Source organism: Leucopleurus acutus (genome assembly GCF_964270905.1).
Source record: "Leucopleurus acutus genome assembly, chromosome: 8".
NCBI classification, from domain to species: Eukaryota; Metazoa; Chordata; class Mammalia; order Artiodactyla; family Delphinidae; genus Leucopleurus; species Leucopleurus acutus.
The window spans coordinates 109,442,389-109,465,811 of record NC_139151.1 but is presented as its reverse complement, the minus strand read 5'-3'; the positions used below and the strand labels follow the sequence as shown (position 1 = coordinate 109,465,811).

Here is a 23,423-nt window from a genome sequence, read left to right as displayed (position 1 = left end):
TGGGCCAGGTGCGCAGCGGCGACAGCCCCAGCGACGGTGGCAGGTGCAGCCCCGCCCAGCAGCCGGGGCGAGGGCGGACCCAAATGTCCTGCTTCGAGCCTCAGGCTGGTGTTCAAGACGGTCCTGCGCTCGGCCCCCTGGAGCCGCGGCCGCCGCGCCTGGGGGCAGAGGCCAAACCGGCCCGACCAGCCCCGAGAGTCTCGGTGCCCCAGGAACTCCTCGGAAATTCCACCGTCCCCAGGAGCACCTGGTGCGGTTCTGCTCCTCCTCCCAAGCTCTTTGTCTTCCTCTAGGAAGCCTGCCTTGACTCTCGCTCCTAAACCCGAGGTGCAGGGAGGGTAAGACCTCTGTGACCTCTGTAAGGCACCCCTCACTTGGAAGCCCACGGAAAACCAGAGCGGGGCGGAGGCTACCACATTCCGGGCCTCTCCCCGTCACGGCCTCAGTTTCCCAGCTAGCCCTGAGGACAGACGTAATCGGCCAGAAGCCCAGAAATTAACACAAAGCAGTTTTATTTTATTAGAGAAAACTCTGCTGGTTGAGGGGAGCCAGTGGGGTGGGGCAGGATCTGGGGCCCAGGAAACTGGGCCAGTTTTCCTGTCGAGACGGCGTGAGAAGACAGGACAGGCCTGCACTGTTCCCCCCCCAACCCCGCCCCAGTTCTCTGGGTGGCAGGGGTCACTCAGAGTTCAAGTCAGGCAGTACCAAGCCTGAGCCCTCACAGGTGGAACAGGTCTCCCAGACCATGGACAGGTGTGCAGCTCACAGACACCCCAAACATACAGGGGCTCCCAGGACCCCCACATATACGCGGGTCTAATTAAAGCCCGCCCACACACACACACAGCCAGGGCTGGGGTGGGCGGTGGTGGCAGCAGCTCTGCAACTTGGCTTCTTGACCGGCTCCGGGCCTGCTCCATGTCTGTGCTCTCGGCCGGAGTCTCTGGTACTTCGGGACTCAGGGCCAGGCCCCGGCAGCCCCGCCTCCCCAAGTCTCTGGTGCTTCCTCTTCAGGACTTCATTCTTCACCCACTGAGGCACATCAGGCACAAACCAGCCAGCAATGAGCTTGACGCATGAGGCCACGTGCTGGGAGGGCCAGAGTGGGGAGGTCAAGGTGCGCTGAGCAGGGACTTTAGGGGGCAGGGGCCCAGGGAGGGCTGCAGAGAGCTGCCCCGCCCTGGGGCCTGTCCCCAGTGTTGGCTCACCTCGAAGAGGATGAGGAAGGTCAGACGGACGGCCAGGAGGAACCAGGGCTGCTCAGTGAAGTTGGAGTTCTGAGCGGTGCCACAGTCCCAGTACCTGGGGTGGGGAGCACCTGAGGTCAGGAGTCAGGAGTTCAGAGGGTGCTCACAGGGGATGGGGGTCCAAACCTGCACTCAGTCACATTCTCTGAGCCCTCTATTTCAACAGGATTCTGGAAGTCCTTGGTGTAGAACACAGACAGGCTGTGGTTGACGTAGCCCGTGAGGCAGCTGGGGGGAGGGGGAGAGGAGTTTGGTGTAGTCCCTTCAGGCTTCTGGGGTGCTGGCTTGTAACCGACCCCTGCCTGGTGGGGGCCATCAGGGTGGGCCACAGTGCAGACCCCCCTCCTTCGTCTCTGTACATGGGAGAGGAGCCCCTGGGGGAGGCTGAAGGCCACCACCTGCCTTCCTTGCCAGGGGCCGAGGCTTCCTTGCCAGCCTTCCTGGAGGAGACCTACCCCTGGAGACCTGCCCCCCTGCAGGGCTGGAGGAACTGGATGAGGACAGCATGCAGACCACTAAGGGTCTGCCTTTGGAAGGGGAGCCATTCCAGTATCACTTGCTCAGAAAACAGCTGGTTCTGGGACGTTAATTCCCTACTGGGGTCCCAGTCAGCACTCCCAGGGTCCACTCAGGGTCTGCAGGTTGCTGTGGGAGGGCAGCCCACCCCAGGCAATACTGTTAGCATTGAGCCCTTCCCTGGGGTCCCCTGGGGCTGGGCCATGGTTGGGCCAGTTTCCCAGGGGTCTCTGGACAGGGTCTGTGTGGCGGTGTCCCCTTACTCGACTGCAGGGTGGGCCCCCTGTCGGCACGGGCCATAGCGGTACTTGTACACCACTCGGGGGATGAACTCAGATGTGAAGGCGATGACCATCCTGTCGGCAGTGACGGCCAGCACGCCGATTATCGCCAGCACCTGCAGCCAGGTCCCTGGGCCATGGCAGGGGGTGAGGCCTGCACTGTCTCCCCGCCCCCTGCCCCCCCACCTCTGGTGATCCCCTGAAGCTGGGAGCCTGGATGGTCAAGGGCCTCATCATGTCTCTGCTTGTGGCAGCCGCAGGGCCAGGTCCCTGATGAGGAAGACCTGGGCCAGGGCCAACAGAGAGCAGCCTCCACTCTCCTGCACCCCTCTTCTTGACGTGGACAGGGAGGGGCTCAGGTCTCCGCCCCCCATCTTATGCCTGAACCTTTTGGCTGCCCCCAGGCCTGCACCTCCTGGGTCCCCTCCCCAGGGCAGACCCCCTTAACCTGGTCCCAAGTCTCCCTCACACTTCTCTCTCCCACTGCCTATGTCCAACGCCACAACTCCTGGCTTCATCCCTGACACCTGTCCACCTCAGCGAGGCCAGTCAAGGTGACTAAGGCCACCTGCTCTCAGTCCCTGTGCCCAGCTGCTGGACCCCTCTCCCTCAGCTCCCTGAGAGTCAAGCCGTTCTGCACGGCCTCCGCAGGGCGGCAGCTGGCCCTTCAATGGGACCCCTGGGGGGGAAAGGCCTGTGAGGTGCCTGCCAGCCCCGCCTCTTCCTGGGGCCTGAGCCCTGCCCCCATGGCTCAGAGCGGTGGTTTCAAGGGGACTGGCGTGGCCCCAGCGCGCCTCGCGGCTCATGCCCCCATGGCTGGAGCGCCCGCCCTCAGGCCGCCCCGTCGGGCCCCTGACTGATGTCCTTGGCCTTGCGGGGCACCAGGCGCCGCTGCACCTGGACCATCTTGATGGCGTCCAGGCGGATCTCCACGAGGTTGCTGAAGAGCGCCAGCAGCAGGGCAAGCGGGAAGGCGGCTACGAAGACGGTGGTGAAGCCCTACTGGATCCCTGGGGGTGGGGGTCGTCACCGTGGGCCCCCGCGCGGTGCCCGCCCCTCCGCCCAGCAGCCCCGCCCTGCGTACTCATCTCCATGAACTCCTCGAACAGGCTGAAGGTGTTGACCGGGTTCAGGCGGTAGTTGCGCCGCCAGTGCCTCAGCTCGGGGTCCTGGGACGTGGCTCGCATCGAGCGACACTTGTGGGCCAGGCATCTGCGAGCGAGGAGGACCGGGTGGGGGACGGGGAGGGGGGCTGAGGACCCCTCGGGACTGCTGGCTCTGGGAGGTGGGGTCCTGTGGGTTCGGGGGCTCCCTGTGGTGAGAGTGGCACCCCGGGAGGGAGGGTGGTCCTCACGGGCCCAGGTACTCCATGCAGTTGCTGAGCGTTTGTTTCAGACCCATGATGATGGCCACCTGCACGAACAGGTCCGTCATGCAGCCGCTGAGATGGCACTGCGGGGGCAGGGGTGAGAGGTCAGGCACGGGGCCTGGGGGTGACCAGGGGGTTGGGGCAGTTCAGGAAGAGGGCAGTAAGGCCTCCGGACAGACTGACCACCTCCAGCTTCCACAGCCCTGCCAGGCGCACCAACTTCCCGGGGTTACCGTTGATCCTGGGAAGGGCAGCGAGGCTGAGAGAGGGGGCAGGACAGGAGTGGGAGTCGGGGAGCAGTGGGGCCTGGAGGGGAAGGAAGGAGACCCGCCCCACAGGTGAGCAGAGGCTAACCCAGACAGGCCTGCGTGCGCACAGGACCGCCAGGGACCTCTCAGCTGTTCACAGGCTCAGGAAAGGCTGTGAGGAGGGGCCTCAGTTTCTCCCCAGGTAACTGTGCACACAGGGCTACTTTGTGTTTAAATCACCTGATTTCCATGATAAAAAAGGTATATTTAACCAAACGTTGGGCTTATTATGCTCAATGGTGAAGTCCTACAAGCACTCCTGTTACTACAGTTCATGACAACTACTATTCCAGAATGGTGTAACTTTGCAAAGGAAAAACTTGTTGTAGAAAATACGATTATATATCTGGGAAACCAAAATAAATCAACTGAACGATTGGGCAGGTAAATCTGAAAAATGCTCAGAGTGGATATAAAATTGATATCAAGCTCAACTCCCTTTTGCTTTCCTAGGTGCAACAAAACCACTGAGAAATGTAGCAGGAGGACATATCTGTCGCAGATAGCGGCAGAAACTATAAAACAGAGTGAAATTCACAGGAAATATGGGGGACCCATAAGAAGAAAACTATAACACAGCTAAAGAACATTAAAACAAGACTTGAATAGAGGAAACTTGTTCTTCGATAGAAAAACTTACGCTTGTATTTTTGTGACAGGTGGAACGTCAGGCCCCCAAAGATACCACATCCTAATTCCTGGAACCTGTGAATATGTTATCTGACATGGCAGGTGGTATTAAGGTTGCTAATCAGCTGACCTTAAAATGGAGAGAGAATCCTGGATTACCTGGGTGTAATCACCACTGTAATCACCAGAGTCCTTAGATGAGTAAGAGGGAGAGCCAGAGAGATGGCAGGATGAGAAGGACCCAGCCTGACACCACTGGCTTTGCAGACACAGGACGGAGCGGGCCAGGCAGCCTCTAGAAGCTGAAGAAAACAAGAGTGTGGGCTCTCCCTGGGGGCCTGCGGACAGGGCACAGCCCTGCTGACACCCTGCGTTCAGCCCAGTGAGACCCATTTTGGACTCTCGGCCTCGAGAACTGTACGCAATGTGTGTTGTTTAAAGCCACTAAGTCGTGGTCAGCAACAGAAAATTAACACAGTATCTATGTCAATGCTCCCTAAATAATGCATAATTTCACTGCAGTCTTAAGCTGAATCCCACAGAATTTTGATGGAGTTTGACAAACATTATTTTAAAGTTCACCTAGAAGAATAAACACGTAAATAACTACAAAAAAGGAAAAGTGAAAAAGAAGAGAAAAAGAAAATTAACGCCAGACCTATCTGACAGGAAAGCATTACAGTAGTAATGACACAGAAATGTACTAGACCAGAGTCATCAGAATCCACGGAGCGCCTAAACGGTCAAGTGCATGACGGAACTAGACCAGAGTCATCAGAATCCACGGAGCGCCAAAACGGTCAAGTGCATGATGGAACTTACTGTGTGACAGAAGGGTGGTGGTGGCGATGGAACAGTCAACAAATGGTTTGGGGACAACTGGCTGTCACTTGGAAAACAACAAAACAGGCTTCCCTCCTTTGCCGCCTGCAGCAACACAAATTCCTTGTGAATCAAAGATTTAAATGTTTAAACTGTTGAAACCACAGCGTCTAAGGGAAATCACAGCTGAACGTTTTTTTTGTTTTTTTTTGTTTTGCTCCGGACGCGAGGCTCACCGGCCACGGCTCCCGGGCCCAGCCGCTCCGCGGCATGTGGGATCCTCCCGGACCGGGGCACGAACCCGCGTCCCCTGCATCGGCAGGCGGACTCTCAACCACTGCGCCACCAGGGAAGCCCCTGAACATGTTTTTAATGTTGAGGAGGGGAGGCCTTTTTGAGCACGGCATGAAAAACAGGAACTATAAACAGACACACTGATAACCTTCGTGACGAAACAGGAACCGCCTCCAGAGAAACACGAGTGGCTGCACAGGCTCCTGCCCTCTCCTCCCAGGGATGCCACATGCAGGGCCAGTACACGAAAGGCGCCAGACTCAGGCTTCCATCTGCCCCACCGCCTGCTGACTGTGCGACTTAACCTTTCTGTGCCTCGGTCTACTCATCTGTGAAATGGGGTTTAGAGAGTCCCTACCCCATAGGGCTGTTGTGCAGATTAGAGCTGATGAATGTGAGGCCCTTAGCATAGAACGGGTGAGTGTCAGCAGACGTGAGTTATAAAGACATATCCCATCCTGCCAGGGAAAACCTACTCAGTCCTTCGTTCTTCAGTATGAACGGACAGCTACAAATCTTCAGGCACGAGGAAAACCAGCTGTACAAAAGAGAAGGACTACAATAAAGGAACAGGAAGATGGACCCTTTAGGAAATGAGATAATGAGGAAACAGATGAGAACTTAAGGGGAAAAAAGAACATTGATATCCTCAAGAAAGTACTGTATCTGTGGAAACAAGAAAAGGACACTTTAAAAAAATAAAAGGATAAAAAAATAAAAACCCTCTTGGAAATTAAGACTTTAACTGTTAAACTTAAAAAAGAAAACAGGGACTTCCCTAGTGGTCCAGTGGCTAAGACTCCACATTCCCAATGCAGGGGGCCTGGGTTCAATCCCTGGTCAGGGAACTAGATCCCACATGCTGCAACTAAGAGTTCGCATGCTGCAACTAAAGATCCCACATGCCACAACTAAAACCCAGTGCAGCCAAATAAATAAATAAATAAACATTAAAAAAAAAAGGCAAAAAGACAAAGTGAAGGAAATCTTTCCAGATGTGGAATGTAAAGACACAGAGATGGAATATATGAGAGAAAAAGATAAGAAACCCAAGAGGACCAGGCATTCCATAGACAGCAGAGGGGAAAAAAATATTTTTAAAAACCTAAGGAAAAAAACCAAAAAAAACTAAAAATAAAACTACCACCTGAACCAACAATCCCACTACTGGGCATATACCCAGAGAAAACCACAATTCAAAAAAACACATGCACCCCAATGTTCACAGCAGCACTATTTACAATAGCCAGGACACGGAAGCAACCTAAATGTCCATCAACAGAGGAATGGATAAAGAAGATGTGGTACATACATACAATGGAAAAGTACTCAGCCATAAAAAGGAATGAAATGCGGTCATTTGTGGAGACGTGGATGGACCTAGAGAGTGGCACACAGAGTGAAGTAAGTGTGAAGTAAGTCAGAAAGAGAAAAACATCATATGATAACACATATATGTGGAATCTAGAAAAATGGTATAGGTGATCTTATATGCAAAGCAGAAACAGAGACACAGACGTAGAGAACAAATGTATGGATACCAAGGGGGAAAGGGGTGGGGTGGGAGAAACTGGGAGACTGGGACTGACACATACGCATTATCGACACTATGTATAAAATAGACAGCTGATGGGAACATACTGCAGAGCACAGGGAACTCTACCCAATGCACTGTGGTGACCTAAATGGGAGGGAAGTCCAAAAGGGACGGGGTATCTGTATGTGTATGGCTGATTCATTTTGTTGTGCAGTGGAGGCTAACACAACATTGTAAACCAACCATATACTCCAATAAAAATTAAAAACAACCTAAGGAAAAACAGAAGAAAACGTAGTGAGCCTAAGCAGGACACGGGCTGTTTCATCGGAAGGTGCCAACAATTGCCCAGCACAGTGCGTGAAGAAAAGACCCACCCTAGATTGTTCCCCTGTTTAAAGAGAAGATCCTAAAGCTTCTAGGTCAACTAGGAAGAAACAAAAATCAGATTTTCTGCACATTTCTTATCATCCATTTTGCATGTTCAAAGACAACGGAGCAATGTCTTTAAAGTTCTAGAAGGGAAAAGTGTTTTGAAGTTAGATTTCTATACCCAGCCATGTCAATCTTGTGCAACAGTAGAACATGACACCTTTAGACATACATGAATTCAGAGAGTTTACCTGTCAGATATACCTTCTCAAAATAAATGAAAGCAAAAATCAAGAAAGAAGGAGGCTTGGGAGTCCAGGAAATGATGGTCCTAACCCAGGAAAGCAGCAGATTGAAGTCCCAGGGAGACAGGTATGCAGGAGGCACGGAGAGCCACCAGCCCAGTGTGGGGAGAATGGAGGGTCTCTGGGAGAAAAGAGACTCCATGCGATAGGCAGTTTGACATGGAGAGGCTGGATAACCTTGATAAGATAAAGACATGCAAGGAGGAAAAAAGGCAATTAAAAACAACAGGAAAAATAAAGAGCTGCACAACAAAGAAACGGTCAGATAAGAAGCACAGTAAAATGTGACATGATGAGTCAGAAGAGAATCCACTTGACCTTGATGTTATAAAAATGCTCAGATGATATGACAACTTATAGGAAAAGAAACTTAATGGCCAAAGAATATCTGGAAAGATGCTGGATTCTCACTAATAGGTTTTAATAACGCACTTTTAAGGTCTTTGTTCATCAGACCAACGTGGAGTGTGCAGTCACGTACACAGTGTGTGGCTTTGTGAGTCAGCACAGCATTTTTGGAGGGTGCTTTAGCAATGTCTCTCAATTTACATGTGCACTGCCGACTCCCAGTTAAAATGGCTGGCTGCCCACACCCACTGCCAGGCATCACCTCGGAGATGGAAGGGAACTGGGGAGGCCTGCGGCCCACTTGAGACATCAGGCTGGATCTAAGCCTGCAGGGAAGATGTCTGAATAGCAACACAACCCTGCCCAAGAGCCTGGAACACCCCAGGACTTGGGCACCTCTGGTAGCTTGGGAGCACCCACTGGATGGGAGGCAGGCCCGGCTGAACCTCTGGGCCTCCTATCCAACCCCTAATCCACCCCCCCACACACACAAGAGACACACACACAAGAAGACAAAGACATTTCTAGGGGGTTGAACAACCAAAGATTCAGATCGCAGGGTTGGGCCAATGGACACTGAGACCCCACAGTGTCCCTTCCCCAGCTGGGCTCCCAGCATACTGACGGGCATCCTTCTGCCTCCAGGCAGGAGACCAGGGATTCCCCTTCAGGAATCGACACAGCAAGAGGTCCCAACAGGAGACACATAGTCCAGAGCAAAGCCACTGGCACACGCCTTTCTCAATTACGGACAGGTGGCCAAGAATAAAAGACATCTAAGGCGGGGGGGGGGGGGGGGGGTCTCTAACACCAGAATCAGAGACCAATCAAAGAAAGAGCATCAAAGAAACTCGAAAGGAACAGAAGAAATGCCAGAGTAGAAGGGAAAAAGAGAGGCCACATCCTCAGAAAAGAAAAGCCCTGGTGTCCAGGTGACATGAAGAGGAGGCTGTGAAGAATCTGACATGTCAAAAGGAGTGCTCTGAAATGAGAACATAAGCAGAAGCGAAACGTTCAGTAGAAGGGTTGGAAAACAGCTGAGAAAAACTCCAAGAAACTGGAACAGAATGGGAGAAAAAAAGCCAAGAAAAGTAGATGATCAATTCAGAACGTCCAATTTCCAAACAAAAAGAATTCCTCAGAAGGGAGGAGAGGGAGCTGAAGCAGGAGACTATCAGGTACATGAGAAAATCTCTCAAAACTGAAGGCCCTGAGGCTCCAGGCCCAGTGAGTGCCCGGTAATTTCCTTCCATTTGACCAGCATTGATTCTGCACGCCTGGCCGGCTGCAGGAGCTGAGCATTCAGCGAAGGACAAGCGCCCTACCCTCCGCCCTGGGGAGCTGCCATTTCTGAGAGAGACAGTGAACAAATAAATGCGCGTCACGTCCTGGGTGGCGACGGCTATGGAGGGGGAGCAAGGGAAGAGCGGAGTCTGAGGGACCAGGGTTCGGGGCCAGGCGACGTTCCGAGGTCAGCAGGAGAGCAAAGGTCAGCGCCAGGAGGCAGTGAGAGTACCGGGGAGGCAGAAGCGCGAGGCGGGAGAACCAGAAACCGGGTTCGCCGATGAGAAGACTTCCGGAAAGAACTGTGACAGCATGTTTGTGTGATGGTGGAAATCAGCCGGCAGAGAGAGGAAAGCTGGCGTGTGGAGGAGAGAGATGTGAATTACCGAAGCACGTCGACTGAAAAAGACCCACCAAGTCACACGGCTGAGAAATTCCAGAAGACGGGGGACAGTGAGAAGATGCACAGAGAGTTGGAAGAACACTAACGCCAGACTTGCGGAACAGAACGCTGGAAGCCGGAAACCAAAATACCCTTCAGAAGTCTGAGGAAAACCATATCCAACTTAGAACTCTTTCTCCAGCAGACGCTCAGTCAGGCCCCCAATAAAGAGGAAACTCAGCACATATGATTTCCCATGTACCCTTTCACAGGAAGCCACTGGAAAACTTGGGATCCTACACGGCAGAGAGTGAGGGGCTTCCCAGGATGAAAGGGCCAAGCACAGCCCCAAGAGAAGGGGACAGATGCCACGAGGGCGTCTCCAAGGACCTCATGATGTCTTTGAACATACTGGCAGGAGTTGGTTTCTTCTAAAGTTCTTCTAGAAGGACTTCCCTGGTGGCGCAGTGGTTAAAAATCCACCTGCCAGTGCCGGGGACACGGGTTTGAGCCCTGGTCCGGGAAGATCCCACATGCCATGGAGCAACTAAGCCCGTGCGCCACAACTACTGAGCCTGCGCTCTAGAGCCCACGAGCCACAACTACCGAGCCCGTGTGCCGCAACTACTGAAGCCCGCACGCCTAGAGCCTGTGCTCAGCAACAAGAGAAGCCACCGCAATGAGAAATGAGAAGCCCGGGTACCTCAACAAAGAGTGGCCCCCACTCGCCACAACTAGAGAAAGCCCGCACGCAGCATTGAAGACCCAACGCAGCCAAAAATAAATAAATAACTGAATAAATAAATTTTGCAAATAAATAAAGTTCTGCTAGAGAGTTTGGGATTAATTGGCAGTATATGTGTAACTTACAACATTTGAACAAACATAGAGAACACATAGAGGAATTATTTTCTTCAGAAAAGACAAGAAAAGATATGTTGATTGAACGAAAACTGTTCATTTCATTAATTAGGAAGGTGAGGGGAAGTGTGTGCATGTGCATGTGCATGTGTGTTACACGGGATGCCCACTGCAGCTTTATTTATAAACCTCAAAACCGGAATTAACCCGAATGTCCACCAACTGAAGTGGTTAAATAAATGCAAGGGCATCCCACAAAAGAACGCCCATAGTATGTTTTTAAGAACAAAGCCTCATCGCCCATGCAGACATGGAAAACGCCCATAGTATGTTTTCAGTGTAAGGCAGATACAATTATTTACGCGACAAAATCACTCATGTCAATAGGTGTATGTGTGTGTACTTAAATGTGTGAAAAAGTCTGGGAAGACCCAACAAACAGTTACAGTGTCATCTCTGAGGACGAGGATTGGACAGTTGGGGGTTCGCTGTGGGCTTCCTTCACATATTTCTTTACTGGGTTTCCAGGTGTTCTGAGCATGATTTACTTTAAAAATTAAAAAGAACAGGTATTTCTATTTTCAAGGTGGGGAGAAAGGAGTTAGAGGGAGGCATGTGGGAGCAGGTGGCCCTTACCTGCCCAGGATGAAGGCGATGTAGATAAGGGAGGAGAAGTGAGCAAAGAACTACAGGGTGAAGAACTTGATGGTGAACTTGCTCTCTCGCTCTGAGAAGGTCCTGGGCTTCTCTGGAATGAGATGTGGGGCCGTCCCTCCCCCATCCTTCACCCCGATGACAGCCCGCACCCAGCCTGTCCCTATCCTGACAACTCAGGGACACCTGCGACCCCCACCTGTCTCCCAGGTGCGAGCCCCTGCCCTCTCGTAGGCCCCCTTCCCCCACCCCAGGGCTCCAAGATCCCCGCCCTGAATCCTCCCTCCAGTAGCCAGAGAGGGGCTCAGGGGGTCCCTCCTCTCACCAAAGTCACAAAGCTTCAGTGCCACATATTTGTTGATCTGTGGGAGGGGAGACGGAGGGCTCACCTCGGACCTCAGCAGAGCCGCACCCCCACCGGCACCCTCGCCCTGCCCCGACCCCTGCCTTGGTCATGACGAGGATGCTCTCACATAGTGAACCAGGGCCCCGGTCACCACCACGGCCGTGGTCACCTGCTCTCCCAGGGAGGGCAAAGCGGAGCTGAAAAGGGCAGCGACCAGGACGCGGCAGATCACCAGGACGTGGGCCATGCCTATCATCAGGCAGATCTGGCGGGGGTCGGGGAGGCCAGGATGGGCAGGCCTCCGGGGGCCGCCCCACCTGCTCTCCAGCCCCACCAGGGGCGCCCCAGGAGTACCATCAACAGAGACAGCAGGAGGATGACGGTACTCCGCGCGTAGCCGGGGCTGGTAGTCAGGGCAGGCAATGAGCCCCAGCACCATTTCCTCCTGTGGACGGCACCGGACACGCCTGAGACACGGGACTCCTCACCCACGGGAACCGCGACTCATACATGGGGACCCCCTCAGACACAGCAGACTCGTGTGGGCCCTGGGCCTGGTCACAGGCTCAGCCTCACCTGGTCCTCGTCCCACCCGTACAGGTCCCATTGCAGGACCACACGGACTCGCTCCCGCTTCCACAACTCCAGGAACACGGTGGCTGCAGCCGGGAGAAAGCAGAGGCCTCACGGCGTGTCCCCGCTGCGTGTGGAGCTCGGCTGCCCCCCAGGTGCCGCAGAGACTCACCCCACAGCGCCGTGAACTCGGCGAACAGCACGGTGCCCTCGTTGTCGAAGAGGTGGGTGAGCTGGGGAGAGCGGCGCGTGGGGCTGGGGCGGCCTTCCCTTCCCTGGGAGGACCCCCTGGGCCCTCTTCCCCGCGGGCGAGCAGCCGCAGTGCCCCCCCCCACCCCCCGGCGCAAACCTTGGCGAAGGCGCAGGTTTCTGAGAGCCGCTGGTACCTGGGGCTGTGGTCGCCGCGAGGGCACATGTAGACGTCGTGGGCATCACAGATCTCCCTGCTGGGGGTGCAGGGACCGGGTTGTCGGCGGCGCTTTCCTGTGGCCCCTCCTGTGGCCCCTGGGGGACCCCGCCCCAGGCCGCCCCTTCCCTGACTCCGCCCCACCCTCAGTCCCGCCCCTTCACGACCCCGCCCCTCCACGACCCCACCCCAGTCACGCCCCCTTTCTGACTCCACCCAGCCCCCTCAGTCCCACCCCCTTACGTGACTCCACCCCAACCCCGCCCCCTCCATGACCCTACACACCCCCGTCCCGCTCATTCCCTGACTCCTCCCCACCCTCAGTCCCTCCCTTTCACGACCCCGCCCTAACCCCGCCCCTTCCGTGACCTCCCCCACCCCGGTCCTGCCCCTTCCCTGACCCCCCAGTCCCGTCCCTTGCCTAACTCCGCCCCACCTGATCTGGCTGGCTTCGAAATGGGCAAACCCGCTCAGGAAGATGATGAGGCCCACCACCGCGGCGGGCACCAGCATGTAGGTGTACCAGCCGAGCCAGGCGAAGTACAGCGCCACCTTCTCACCGAAGTAGTTCCTAGGGGCACAGCCGTCCCGTCAGGGCCACTCCCAGCAGGGGTGACCGTCCACCGCCAACGCCGGGGTGAGGCATGCCACATGCGGGGGCGGGCAAGGAGCGTCTGTACTGAGGGCATCTAAACGTGTGTCTAAATGCGAGTCCGCACAGCAGTTTGCTGGAGGCGTGGGTATAACCGCGGGGGGCGCAGCCTGCCTGCGGGGGCGCAGGTGTGTCCGCGGGGGGCAGTAGTACCTGATGTCACCAATTGGCTGCTCTTGGAACATGTTTCTCCACCAGGCCCATTTCTTCTTTAGGTCTTCCTCCCCCTGAGCACAGGCGACAGACGGTGAGAGCTTCTTGCCTCAGGTCCTGCCCTCAGGTCCTCTCCCAGCCGGCCCACCACTCACCTTGTGTAGGGGAAACACGGCCTCAAAGACCCCATCCTTCACCAAATCCAGGAGCGTGTCTGGTGGCCACAGGGATTCTCGGGTCAGAAGGGAGTGAGGGGTGAGGGAGGACCCTGTCCCGTTCTCCCCGTGTGACTGCCCCTCCTGGTGGGCTGCTGCCATCCAGTCCTTACCACCAGCTGCCATCTTGCTGTTCAGCACAAAGTTGACAATTTGGATTCTGGAACACAAGAGCTGGCTCAGGATGGCCCTCTATCTGGCCAGGTCCTCTGTGTCCTAGCAGAGCCCCCCGACCACCTGACCAGAGCCCAGAATCCAGGACTCCTCTGGGAGCCCACCTCCTTAAATCCTCCCAGGGTCTAGCTGTGCCATGGTTCCAAGGTGGGCCTCCCTCAGGGTGGTCTCTCTCTTCCCAGGGCCCCGATGCTCAGCCCTGCAATAGTCTCTCCCAGATCCCTCCCAGACCTCCCACCTCCAATCACCCGTCCCACCTGGAGCCCCCACACGTCGAGAGCACACTCTTTATGTGCACAAATCCTCTTTGCACCCCTGTGAGCCATTTTGCCTATGGGGCGACTGAAGCTCAGAGAGAGTGAGTAATTTGGTCAAGGCCACACAGCCAGGAAGCGGCACATTCGGGCATCTGACTATACAGTCCCCCTGAGTGTCCCAGGGCACTCCCCACAGCCTGCTCCTCTCAGGCCCCATCAAGATGCCTCTATTCATGTGTCCTCCCAAGACCGGCCAGTCCTTCTGTGTTCACAGGAAGCCCCCCTCCACTGCCTCGTATCCAAATTCCAGGAGTGTCCTTCACTAGTCTCCCTGATCGGGCCCCAGATGAGTTCAGGGGGCCGGGGCTGGAGCCAGGAAGATGATGGAGGAGGGCTGTGGGGAGGGCAGGTGGGCTGGCTTGGAGGCCTAGAGGATCGGGGTGGGGAGAAGCAGGTGCTTGGAGAGAGAGGAGGTGTTGGGTGCCTGGGAAGCAGGGGATAGATGTCCAGGGAGGGGCATTTGGTCTGGAGGAAAGAAGTCAGGATGTGAATCCAGGGAGATGACCTCAGAGCCTAGGAGGGACAGCTAGGAGGATCCTCTCAGCCTCTCCAAATTCTGCCCACCCTTTAAGGCTGGTTTCTATTCTGCATCTGGGGGACATAGTCACATGTAACCTTCAAACACTCCAAGAGGTGAGAACTGTCATTTTCCCATATTACAGACATGGAAACTGACTCACAGACCCTTGCCCCCTGGGCCCTCCACCCTGGGACCACTCCTGGGAGCCTTGCTGCCTGTCTGGACCGGCATGTGGGTGGGCAGGGGTCCTCCTGGCCCCACTCTGGGCCAGCCTCTCACCTGGTGGTGGCTGGGATGGAAGTTGGCCTGGCCAGCTCCCCTCTGGGGGCGGTAGCCTCGGGCTCCATGAGAAGTCTGCGGTACCGGTCAAAGACCCGGTTGTCAGCTCGGATCCCAAAGAACACCTTCGCCTGGTCCTCCCTCGCCTGAGGGTGGGGGACAGCATGGGACCCTCTACTCCACATTGGGACCCTCCCCTTCATCCAAAGCCAATGGCCTATCCCCTCATATCCTTCTCCTGCACGAGGCCTCAGCCCACCTCCCCAGACACCTCCCCGGGATCCGCCCAGTCCCACGTGACCCCTGCGCCCAGGCGAGACCCTCAGCCCGCCCACCCTGTAGCAGAAGCCCTTCCTCTCGAGCTCTTCCAGGAACTGCTGCTGCCGCTGGACCTGCCTGGGGTTTCTCTGGGTGCAGTGATCAGCCACAAGGACATAGTCCCATGGCTCGGAGGCCTCAGTCTAGAAGAAGGAGGTGTGGGGACTGGGACTGGGGACCAGGGCGGGCCAGGTGCGGGCCATGGGGCAGTAGGTGGGACCAAGCCCAGGAGAGACTCAAGCAGAGACTCACCTCAGTGGTATTGATGTCCATCTGCAGGGGGCTGTCCCCTTCGGTCCCCACCAGGATCCGGAGGCTCTCTTCTCCCTGGGGGTGAAGAGCAGACGGAGGATGGGGCTCATTGCAGCAGACAAGCACCTCCTGGGCTGGGTGCTCTGGTAGCAAAGGGGTAGTTCCGGGTGGGGCTAAGTGCGTGCACTGAGGCTACAGCACAAGCGGCCGGCAGAGGCTGGTTTGGAAATCTATACAAAGAGCTCCCAGAATTCATAAGAAAAGGCAGACAGCCCAGTTTAAAGTGGGCACACTTCACAAAAGAGGGGCACTCAGAAGCTGAAACCATGGAGCTAGGGAACCATCTGGAAACGCAGGCCAGGTGACCAAGAGGCACCACCTTCCACCATTTGGCAGCCAACATTTTACGGCCAGACAGCTCTAAAAACACAGGTGTGGGAGTTCCCTGGCTGTCTAGTGTTTAGGATGCAGTGCTTTCACAGCCGTGGCCCAGGTTCAATCCCTGGTCAGGGAACTGAGATCACCAATGCCGCTTGGTGCGCCCCCCACCCCCCGCAAAAAAAAGCCTGGGTGGGACTTCCCTGGTGGTCCAGTGGCTAAGCCTCCACGCTCCCAGTGCAGGGGGCCCGGGTCCAATCCCTGCTCCGGGAACTAGATCCCACATGCATGCCACAACTAAATCCCACATGCCGCAATGAAGATCCCATCTGCTGCAGCTAAGACCCAGAGCAGCCTAAATAAATAATAAATATTAAAAAAAAGCCCGGGTGATCTATAAAAATAGTGAATGTAATATAATATTGTAAATCACCTGAAACTACTATAATGTTGTAAATCAACTATACGTCAAAAAAAAAAAAAGCCCGCTGACTCAGCAGAATCCCCACGTGTTGCTGTGGCTCACACATTGGTGCTGGAACTTGGGAAACTAAGTTGACCGTCCCAGACACTACACCCCGGGCCAGCCACCTTTGGAGACAGACAAGGGTGCTCACAGCAGCACATTTCATATCAGAATTGTGGAAATAACCCAAATTCCCATCGGTAGGCAGATGGATGAAAACACTGTGCTATGAGCACACACAACAGGAACATGAGGGCCGCCACTGCACACAGGGCGTTGGGGACCAGTGTGACACGGTACTGAGTTTCCTAAAAGTAAGTCCAGTGAGAACTGTGCAGGAGCGACTGCTGCAGGCACGTCCTGGACAGACGGACGGACACTAAAACCAGCGGGCAGAACCTTAAGGGGGAAGCGGATGGTGCTGAGCCCCTGAGTCTCCCCGATTCTTTGTTAACTGTTGCGGCAGCATTAACAGACCTCACACATCCTTCTATGCTACTGCCTCCGGAGGATGGTGCAGACTCCTCCCTCTCGAGGGTGGGCTGGACTCAGTGACTAATGAAGGAAGCGTGAAAGGGAAAAAGACTCACCCTACAGAGGAGAAACCTGGCAGATGCCCCCCACCCAGGTGATGAAGGTCAAGGTCACGGTGATATAATTGAGATGTCGGGGACCTCCTGACAGCATGTGATGCGATAGTACATGACCCCACCCTAAAACCCCTATAGTCCCATCTCAGCAGAAGACGCCGGAGGCCCTTTCACCTGAGCCCGAGTGAGCGGACCCCAGAGGCAGGCAGCCAAGGACGAGGCGGGACGGAGGGACCATCACAGACAGGAGGGGCCGTGGAGACGTGGCGATGATGCCGTGGTGGGTCCTGCACGAGCCGGGAACAGGAGAGGACACGCACGGAAAAGCCGGTGACGTGAGTCAAGGCGGCCGTGTCGGGCTCTTAGCTTTGACCAGCGCCCCAGGCGACGGGGCACGGGGGACCCTGCACCGTCTTTGTGACTCTTTCCGAAAACTCACAGACCTGTAAAAACTGCACAAGTGGAGTGGAGGGTTCTGGGATTGGCATCCAGGTTGGTGGGGGGGGGCGGGGAGTGGAGGGGGGTCTTTAGGCTTCATTTACTCCCAGTGAGCAAACAGCAGGCTCTGACTTGCCCGCCTTAGGGGCTAAGTGTCATGTTGGACAAATTCGTAAGTGAAACGGATCCTCACGTGCTTGACTTCAGACCCAAGATGAGGGCTCGCTCCACCTCTCCCCAGGCCCGGGACCTCCTGCAGGAGGACCCTTCGAGGGTCCCTGGTAGACAGTCCCACAGAGGCTGAAAGGAGAGACTCCCTCACATGAGCACCGGCCTGAGGCTGAAGAACGGGAAGATGGGACCCCAGGGCGGGGAGGGACGGCACAGGGAAGCCACCCTGGCAGGAGGCAGCAGGAAGGAGCCTGGGGAAGACTGCCTGTGAGGGACCCGCCAAGACGACAGCGGGAGGCTGGCCCTCAGGCGGCGCCAGAACTGAGCTGCTGGACTTGGTGCAGCTCTGGGGTCCCAGACAGCCCTCCCTCCCCAGAGACATCACACAGCTTTGGGACATTACCCAGAGCCTCTTGGAAAAGGGGAACGCAACCTTCCCTGGAGGATGGTGTGTGATCTGGACCAGAGGTGTCCTATGGGCACTGACCCCCACCATTGATTCGGGCCACTGGACAGGGAGACACCCCCCACCAAGGGCAAAGGTACATGCACCCCTCAGGGTTGCCCTGGTCACCCCTGGGCAATGGGCGAGCAGTCACGGGACGGCCAGGTCTGAGTGCCCCCTGCCCAGCCCTGGTCTAGCCACCCCACACCCCACAGCCGCAAAGGGACCAGGTCCTGAGCATCAGCTTCCTGTACACTCTGGGCTCCCCAGCCCCATCCCCAGGCCACCTGCCACATGCAAGGCCCCTCTCTGGGCCGTGGTCACAGACACAGCCTCCAGTATCAGGCTGTCCATCTGTCCACCTGTCCTCCAGGGAAAGAGGCCTTCACAGATGGGAACCAGGTCCACCTGAAGTCACCCCCACCTCCAGCCAACCAGACTGCTTGGTGCACCCGAAGCGAGGTGTCTGGGGCCCCTGCGTCCCTGTCTATCAGACCCCACCCCCAGGAAGCCATGTGTGCCCATCAGGCTCCCAATCCCCAGGGCTCCTGCAGGGTTCCTACAGGGGCTACCCTGGCACTCTTGGCCTCAGGGATCCCAGCCCTGCCATGTGCAGACCCCCAGCAAGTCCCTGCACTTGGACGGGGGGCAGGCTCTGGGCACCCGGCTCTCTGTTGTCCTCCCTTCGGCCTTCCAGCCCCCACCCCTGCAGGCCATGCACCCAGGGCTTGGTACAGACTGGAGTCCCAGCGGGCTCACCCGCTGGCTCCGCAAGAGGAAACTTCTTATGATGCTGCAGCTCCCGGGAGACCTTCCCAGCCTTGGGAGCCAGAGCTGGGCGAGTCCTGCCCCTGTCTGTCCCTTCCCAGGCCAGCCTCCAAGTCACCAGAGAGGCGAATGCGACTGCCACCCAGCTCCCAGCAGTCCTGGCCCTGCGGGCTACGGGGAGCACCCGTGTGACATCACCCCAGCTGCATGTGGCACACGTGGGCCTCCATCACTCTCCACGGCCCGTCTCACGCCAAGGGTCACACCACAGCCCTGCCGGCACTCCGCACCCTCCTGCCCCACTGCCCAGCATGAACAGGGAGAGGCCCGCCCTCGCTCGTCCGGCCTCTGACCCCACCCCCCCAGTGGATGCCCCACCTGCTGGCTCTGCTTCCTCATCTTCCCTTCCCAGCCCCCTTCCCCTGGCCGTACCCCCTCGCATGTGGGATCTTAGTTCCCCAACCAGGGATCGAACCCGCACCCCCTGCAGTGGAAGCGAGGAGTCCTATAGCCACTGGACCGCCGGGGAAGCCCCTGCTTCCTCCTCTGACTCATCTTCCGAGTCATCTGCCTACCCACTCCCTTCTGCCATCCCTCTGTCTCATGTGTCCGGTCATCCACCCCCAGACACAGCTTGCTCTGTGTGCAGCCCTCACGGCGGATGCGTAGTGTAAGTGGACACGGGCCTGGAGAGCAGGTGCCTACTTGGCAGGGGAGCTTGCCTTGTGGTGTGGACAGGCCCCGAGGGGCAGCGGGCAACTGGTGTCCAGGTGCTACCTTCCAGGGACTCAGTACTCAGCACTTCAGCTCTGCAGAAGCATAAAGGGCAAGAAGGGAGCTGCCGGGAGGTGAGACTGGGGGTTAGCAGAAGCCAGATCAGAGGGCCTCTCAGCGGCTGGGGAGCCTGGACTTCAGCTGGGGGCAGCAGGGAGCCATGGAAGGGACTGGAGCAGGGAAGGGTGTGCTCAGATCCAGCTGGGGCCACAGAGTTCTCTGCTGTGTGCATCAGTCTTTCTCCAAGGGTGGATTCTCTTGCCTCAGTCAAACCAGGGGCTTCCTCCCCACCCACCCTTGCCAGCCCCACCTCCCTTCCACCCCAGCACAGAGCTGGCATGGGAGGAAGGGGCAGCCAGCGGAGCTCGGGGTCAGGCCAGCGTATGCCCACATGCCAGCCTTAGCAGCCAGGGCTCCAGAGCTGGCTCTGGAAGGGCAGGGGCAGAGTGAGAGGCCACCTGCTTGGCCCACACCTGGGAGCACCCTGAGGGGACTGAGTGGGAGGCCGCTTTCCTTCTCCACTTCAGCACGGGTCCCCGCCAGCTGCCCAAGGGCTGGCCCCCGCCCCCGGAGACCGACCTCTTCCCTGGGGAGGGAAGGAAGGAAGTCTTTCCAGGATGTTCCCGCCTACCTCCCCAGGGTCCCCACGGCCTCCTGCTCTGCCCCCAGAATCAGAATCCAGTAGCCCTCGGCGGGCTCCCACCCCTGCCTAGGCAGAACCCCCAGGGAGCCAAGGACCCAGCTGGCCACCCTGGGACTCCCCATCCCCAGGTCAGCCCACCCTAGAGACCACAGCCCCTCCCCTCAGGGCAGAGCGGCAGGTCTGGGGTCTTCCTCCTGGCTCAGGGCCCAGGGGTGGATATGCCTTCCCGCACACTCTGTGTGAGTGTGAGAGCCGGGCCGGAGGGACCCAAGAACCCCGGCTCGGGGCCCAGGGGGTGGACTTGCCCTCCCCGCGTAAGCCCTTCACTCTCGAAGGGCCGCCCTCCTCTGTCCCGCCCCAATCCCAGCCCGGCCAGCCTCCCCGCGGCCGGGGCTGGGCAGAACCCCACCCGCGGCCGCCCCAGGCACCCTCCAGGTGAGGGGGCAGGGCCGGCCGGAGGGGCCTCGGCTCGGACCCCGTCCGGGTGGGCGTGGCTCGGAGCGGACTCACCCGCACGCTGGTGGCGGTGCTGGGCGCCGCGCTCGGAGGGGTCGGAGGGACCGGCAGTCCCAGCGCCGGTGGGAACCCGAGTGTGGCTGCGAAGCCGCCCGGCGCTCCTTCCCGACTTCCGTGCGCGACTCTCCCCTCCCTCCTCAGGCCCCTGTGCCGCCCGGCGCCGTCGGGGAGGAGCTAGTGGCCCGCGGGCCAGAAGGCACACCCTCCCCCCAGTCTCCCGGACCTGGGGCACCTTCCTGGGGACGCCGCCGTCGCGCCCGCCCCCGCCCCGAGGCCCGAGGCCTCACCTGCAGAGGGGAGTGTCCCCTCCGCTACGGGGTTAGACTGGCATCCGGTAGGCAGAGGGGAGCCCTCCCCGATGATGACCGCAGCTCCCTGCTCGCCTTCACTCTCCCTGACCCCGGGACGCACCTTCCCCAGGCCCTTCCAGAGCACCCAACCTCTGACCCTTTCAAGTCTAGTGTTGATTCCCTTAGAGGAGAAACTGGGGCCCAGAGGACTGAAGATGAGACAAACCTCAGCAAGAAACAATCAGCTCCCTGAGCCCCTGCTCTGTGGACGCCAGCTGGCGGAGGGGAGCCCTTGGGGTCCTGAGGACAGGTGGCTGGCTGGGCTGGGTGGGGAATGAAGGACTGAGAGGGCATTTCTACGACATCCTGTGGTCCAGCGGGCAGCAGCTGGAGGAGGCTCTGGGCCACCTGAGAGGGACTGTCCTGCAGGATAGGGAGGTGGGGTATCCAGGCTCTGACAGCTGCTGGGAAGCTGAGGACACAGGGCAGGAGCCAGGAGGGAAGACAGGTGGAGACACTGAGCAGTATGGGGGCAGCTGGAGGAGAGCAGGGGGCACCCATAGTGTCACAGGGGGCACCCACGATGTCACGATACAGCATTGTGCAGCCCAGGCAAACCTGCAGTGTAGACCCATGGTTGACATGTTTGCTCTAGGTTCCCGCAGGGATAACATGGCCCCACCCACATTTCTGTTTGCGGGACCCCATGGCAGGCTGTGACAGCAGCGGGGACTGAACTACGAAGTGACAAAGACAAGAGAGTGAACTGGCAGCACAGAACCTGTGCAACTCTGATGGAGCAAATCTGGACAAATGCATTGAGGTTGGTGTGATGGAAACCCCAAACAGTAGCAGCTTAAACAAGCCTGTTTACTTCTCTCTCCCATAAATGACATCTGGAGGCGGTCCTACCAGACGCCTGGTTATTAACTTGTTGCTCTGCCACCGAAAGCGCGTGGACCCATCACATAGTTCAAAGTGGCTGCTCAAGCTCCAGGCGTCACATCCACCTTCCAGACAGCAGGAAGAGCAAAGGATGAAGGAGGGGTATTCCATCCTGCATGTGGTTAGTCACCTGGCCAGTCACCTGGCCACACCTTACTGCAAGGAAGCACGGGAAGTATGATCATTTTTCCTAAGGGAGAAGGTAGATGGACCCTGGGGGCACCCAGCAGCCTCTGCCACAGGTGAGAGGGCCTCAAACGCTGTGTTAGAGCTCAGGAAACAGAGTCAGCAAGAGATTTTGAGCATGAGTAATCCAAACTCAAGATCCCTATGACCAGCCGTCTCCTGGACTCTCCATCTCCCCCAGTCTCCAGCTCAACCTGCTCAGGACAGTCTGCATTTGCACTTTCATTCTGTGAAAAGAGTCCATTAGTTCCCCCCAAGTGTCTACACAGCTGCTCCCTTTTTCAATGTCTTTATTTGGCATTCCCACTTTTAATGCCACAGAAACACTGCTTCTTCTCTTTCCCACCTTCCAAGGGTCTGAGGGAACCTAAATTATATCCAGCAGCCTCGCTGCCCAAGAGCCTCTTGCACCTTGGCCCCTTGGGCGAAGGCAGCGTAGCATCTCCAGCCTGGGGGCGGAGCGGTGCAGGAAGAGGAGCCCTGGCCTCGCCCCACAGTGGAAGCTCCCCTACTCTCAGTGAAGGATGGAAAGGGCAGGTCTCATCTAGTCCTATCTGGAGAGGAAATGGGTGCGGCCCTTTTGGAAAGCAGTCCAGCAATAAGAATCTAAAGCCTTAAAAATTGTTTATACTTTGGTCCATTAATTAACTTTTTCTAAACTATCCTAAGAAAAACTCCAAAATATTGAAAATATGTATTACTATGTCCTTTGAGGCAAAAATTATAAACCACCTGGATTATCAATAATAGGGAAATGTCTGAGCAAACACGGTATATTCATATGCTGATTAAGCAGTCATTAAAAATGATGCTTTCAAAGAGTTTATGACAGCATAGGAAAATGCTTATGTTATACTGTTAAGTGAAAAAAACATAGATTGTAAACATATATACATTTCTTTATCTCAACTAAGTTAAAATGCATTTAAATACCAGGAGAGTAGTTTTTTTTTTTTTTTTTTTTTTTTCTTTCTTAGCGGCACGCGGGCCTCTCACTGTTGTGGCCTCTCCCGCTGCGGAGCACAGGCTCCGGACGCGCAGGCTCAGCGGCCATGGCTCACGGGCCCAGCTGCTCCGCGGCATGTGGGATCTTCCCGGACCGGGGCACGAACCCGTGTCCCCTGCATCGGCAGGCAGACTCTCAACCACTGCGCCACCAGGGAAGCCCCGGGAGAGTGGTTTTTATATTTGATATTCATATTTGCGTGCGGATGGTGGAATTGTGCTTTTCTTCCTACAGTTTGCTTTCTTTGACACACATCACTTTTATAAACTTTATATTATTAAATGCACTTTGTTGTCATATTAAAGTCTATTATTCGGAACTTTGTTCAGACTCAGCCTCACTCTCTGCCTTGGTTTTGAGTACATCTTGTGAAGAAGCCGCACCCCTTCAGG

At 56.7% G+C, this 23,423-nt stretch overlaps 1 protein-coding gene across 1 annotated transcript; it reads right to left on the bottom strand.

Annotated features, from left to right (window-relative positions):
- Nucleotides 1-799: 799 nt before the first annotated feature.
- On the bottom strand, nucleotides 800-16,946 carry ANO9 (anoctamin 9; the record flags this gene model as incomplete). Its single annotated transcript, XM_082845057.1, is given in 27 exon segments — nucleotides 800-1,089; nucleotides 1,209-1,302; nucleotides 1,374-1,475; nucleotides 2,027-2,174; nucleotides 2,902-3,043; nucleotides 3,047-3,054; nucleotides 3,129-3,256; nucleotides 3,399-3,496; nucleotides 3,597-3,654; nucleotides 11,193-11,242; nucleotides 11,246-11,304; nucleotides 11,536-11,572; nucleotides 11,658-11,678; nucleotides 11,681-11,821; nucleotides 11,911-11,956; nucleotides 11,958-12,001; nucleotides 12,133-12,215; nucleotides 12,302-12,362; nucleotides 12,479-12,575; nucleotides 12,972-13,106; nucleotides 13,341-13,414; nucleotides 13,496-13,554; nucleotides 13,669-13,715; nucleotides 14,846-14,991; nucleotides 15,181-15,306; nucleotides 15,416-15,490; nucleotides 16,884-16,946. Coding segments are annotated over 27 exon segments (2,415 nt in total). The 3' UTR covers nucleotides 800-816.
- Between the last annotated feature and the right edge of the window lie 6,477 nt (nucleotides 16,947-23,423).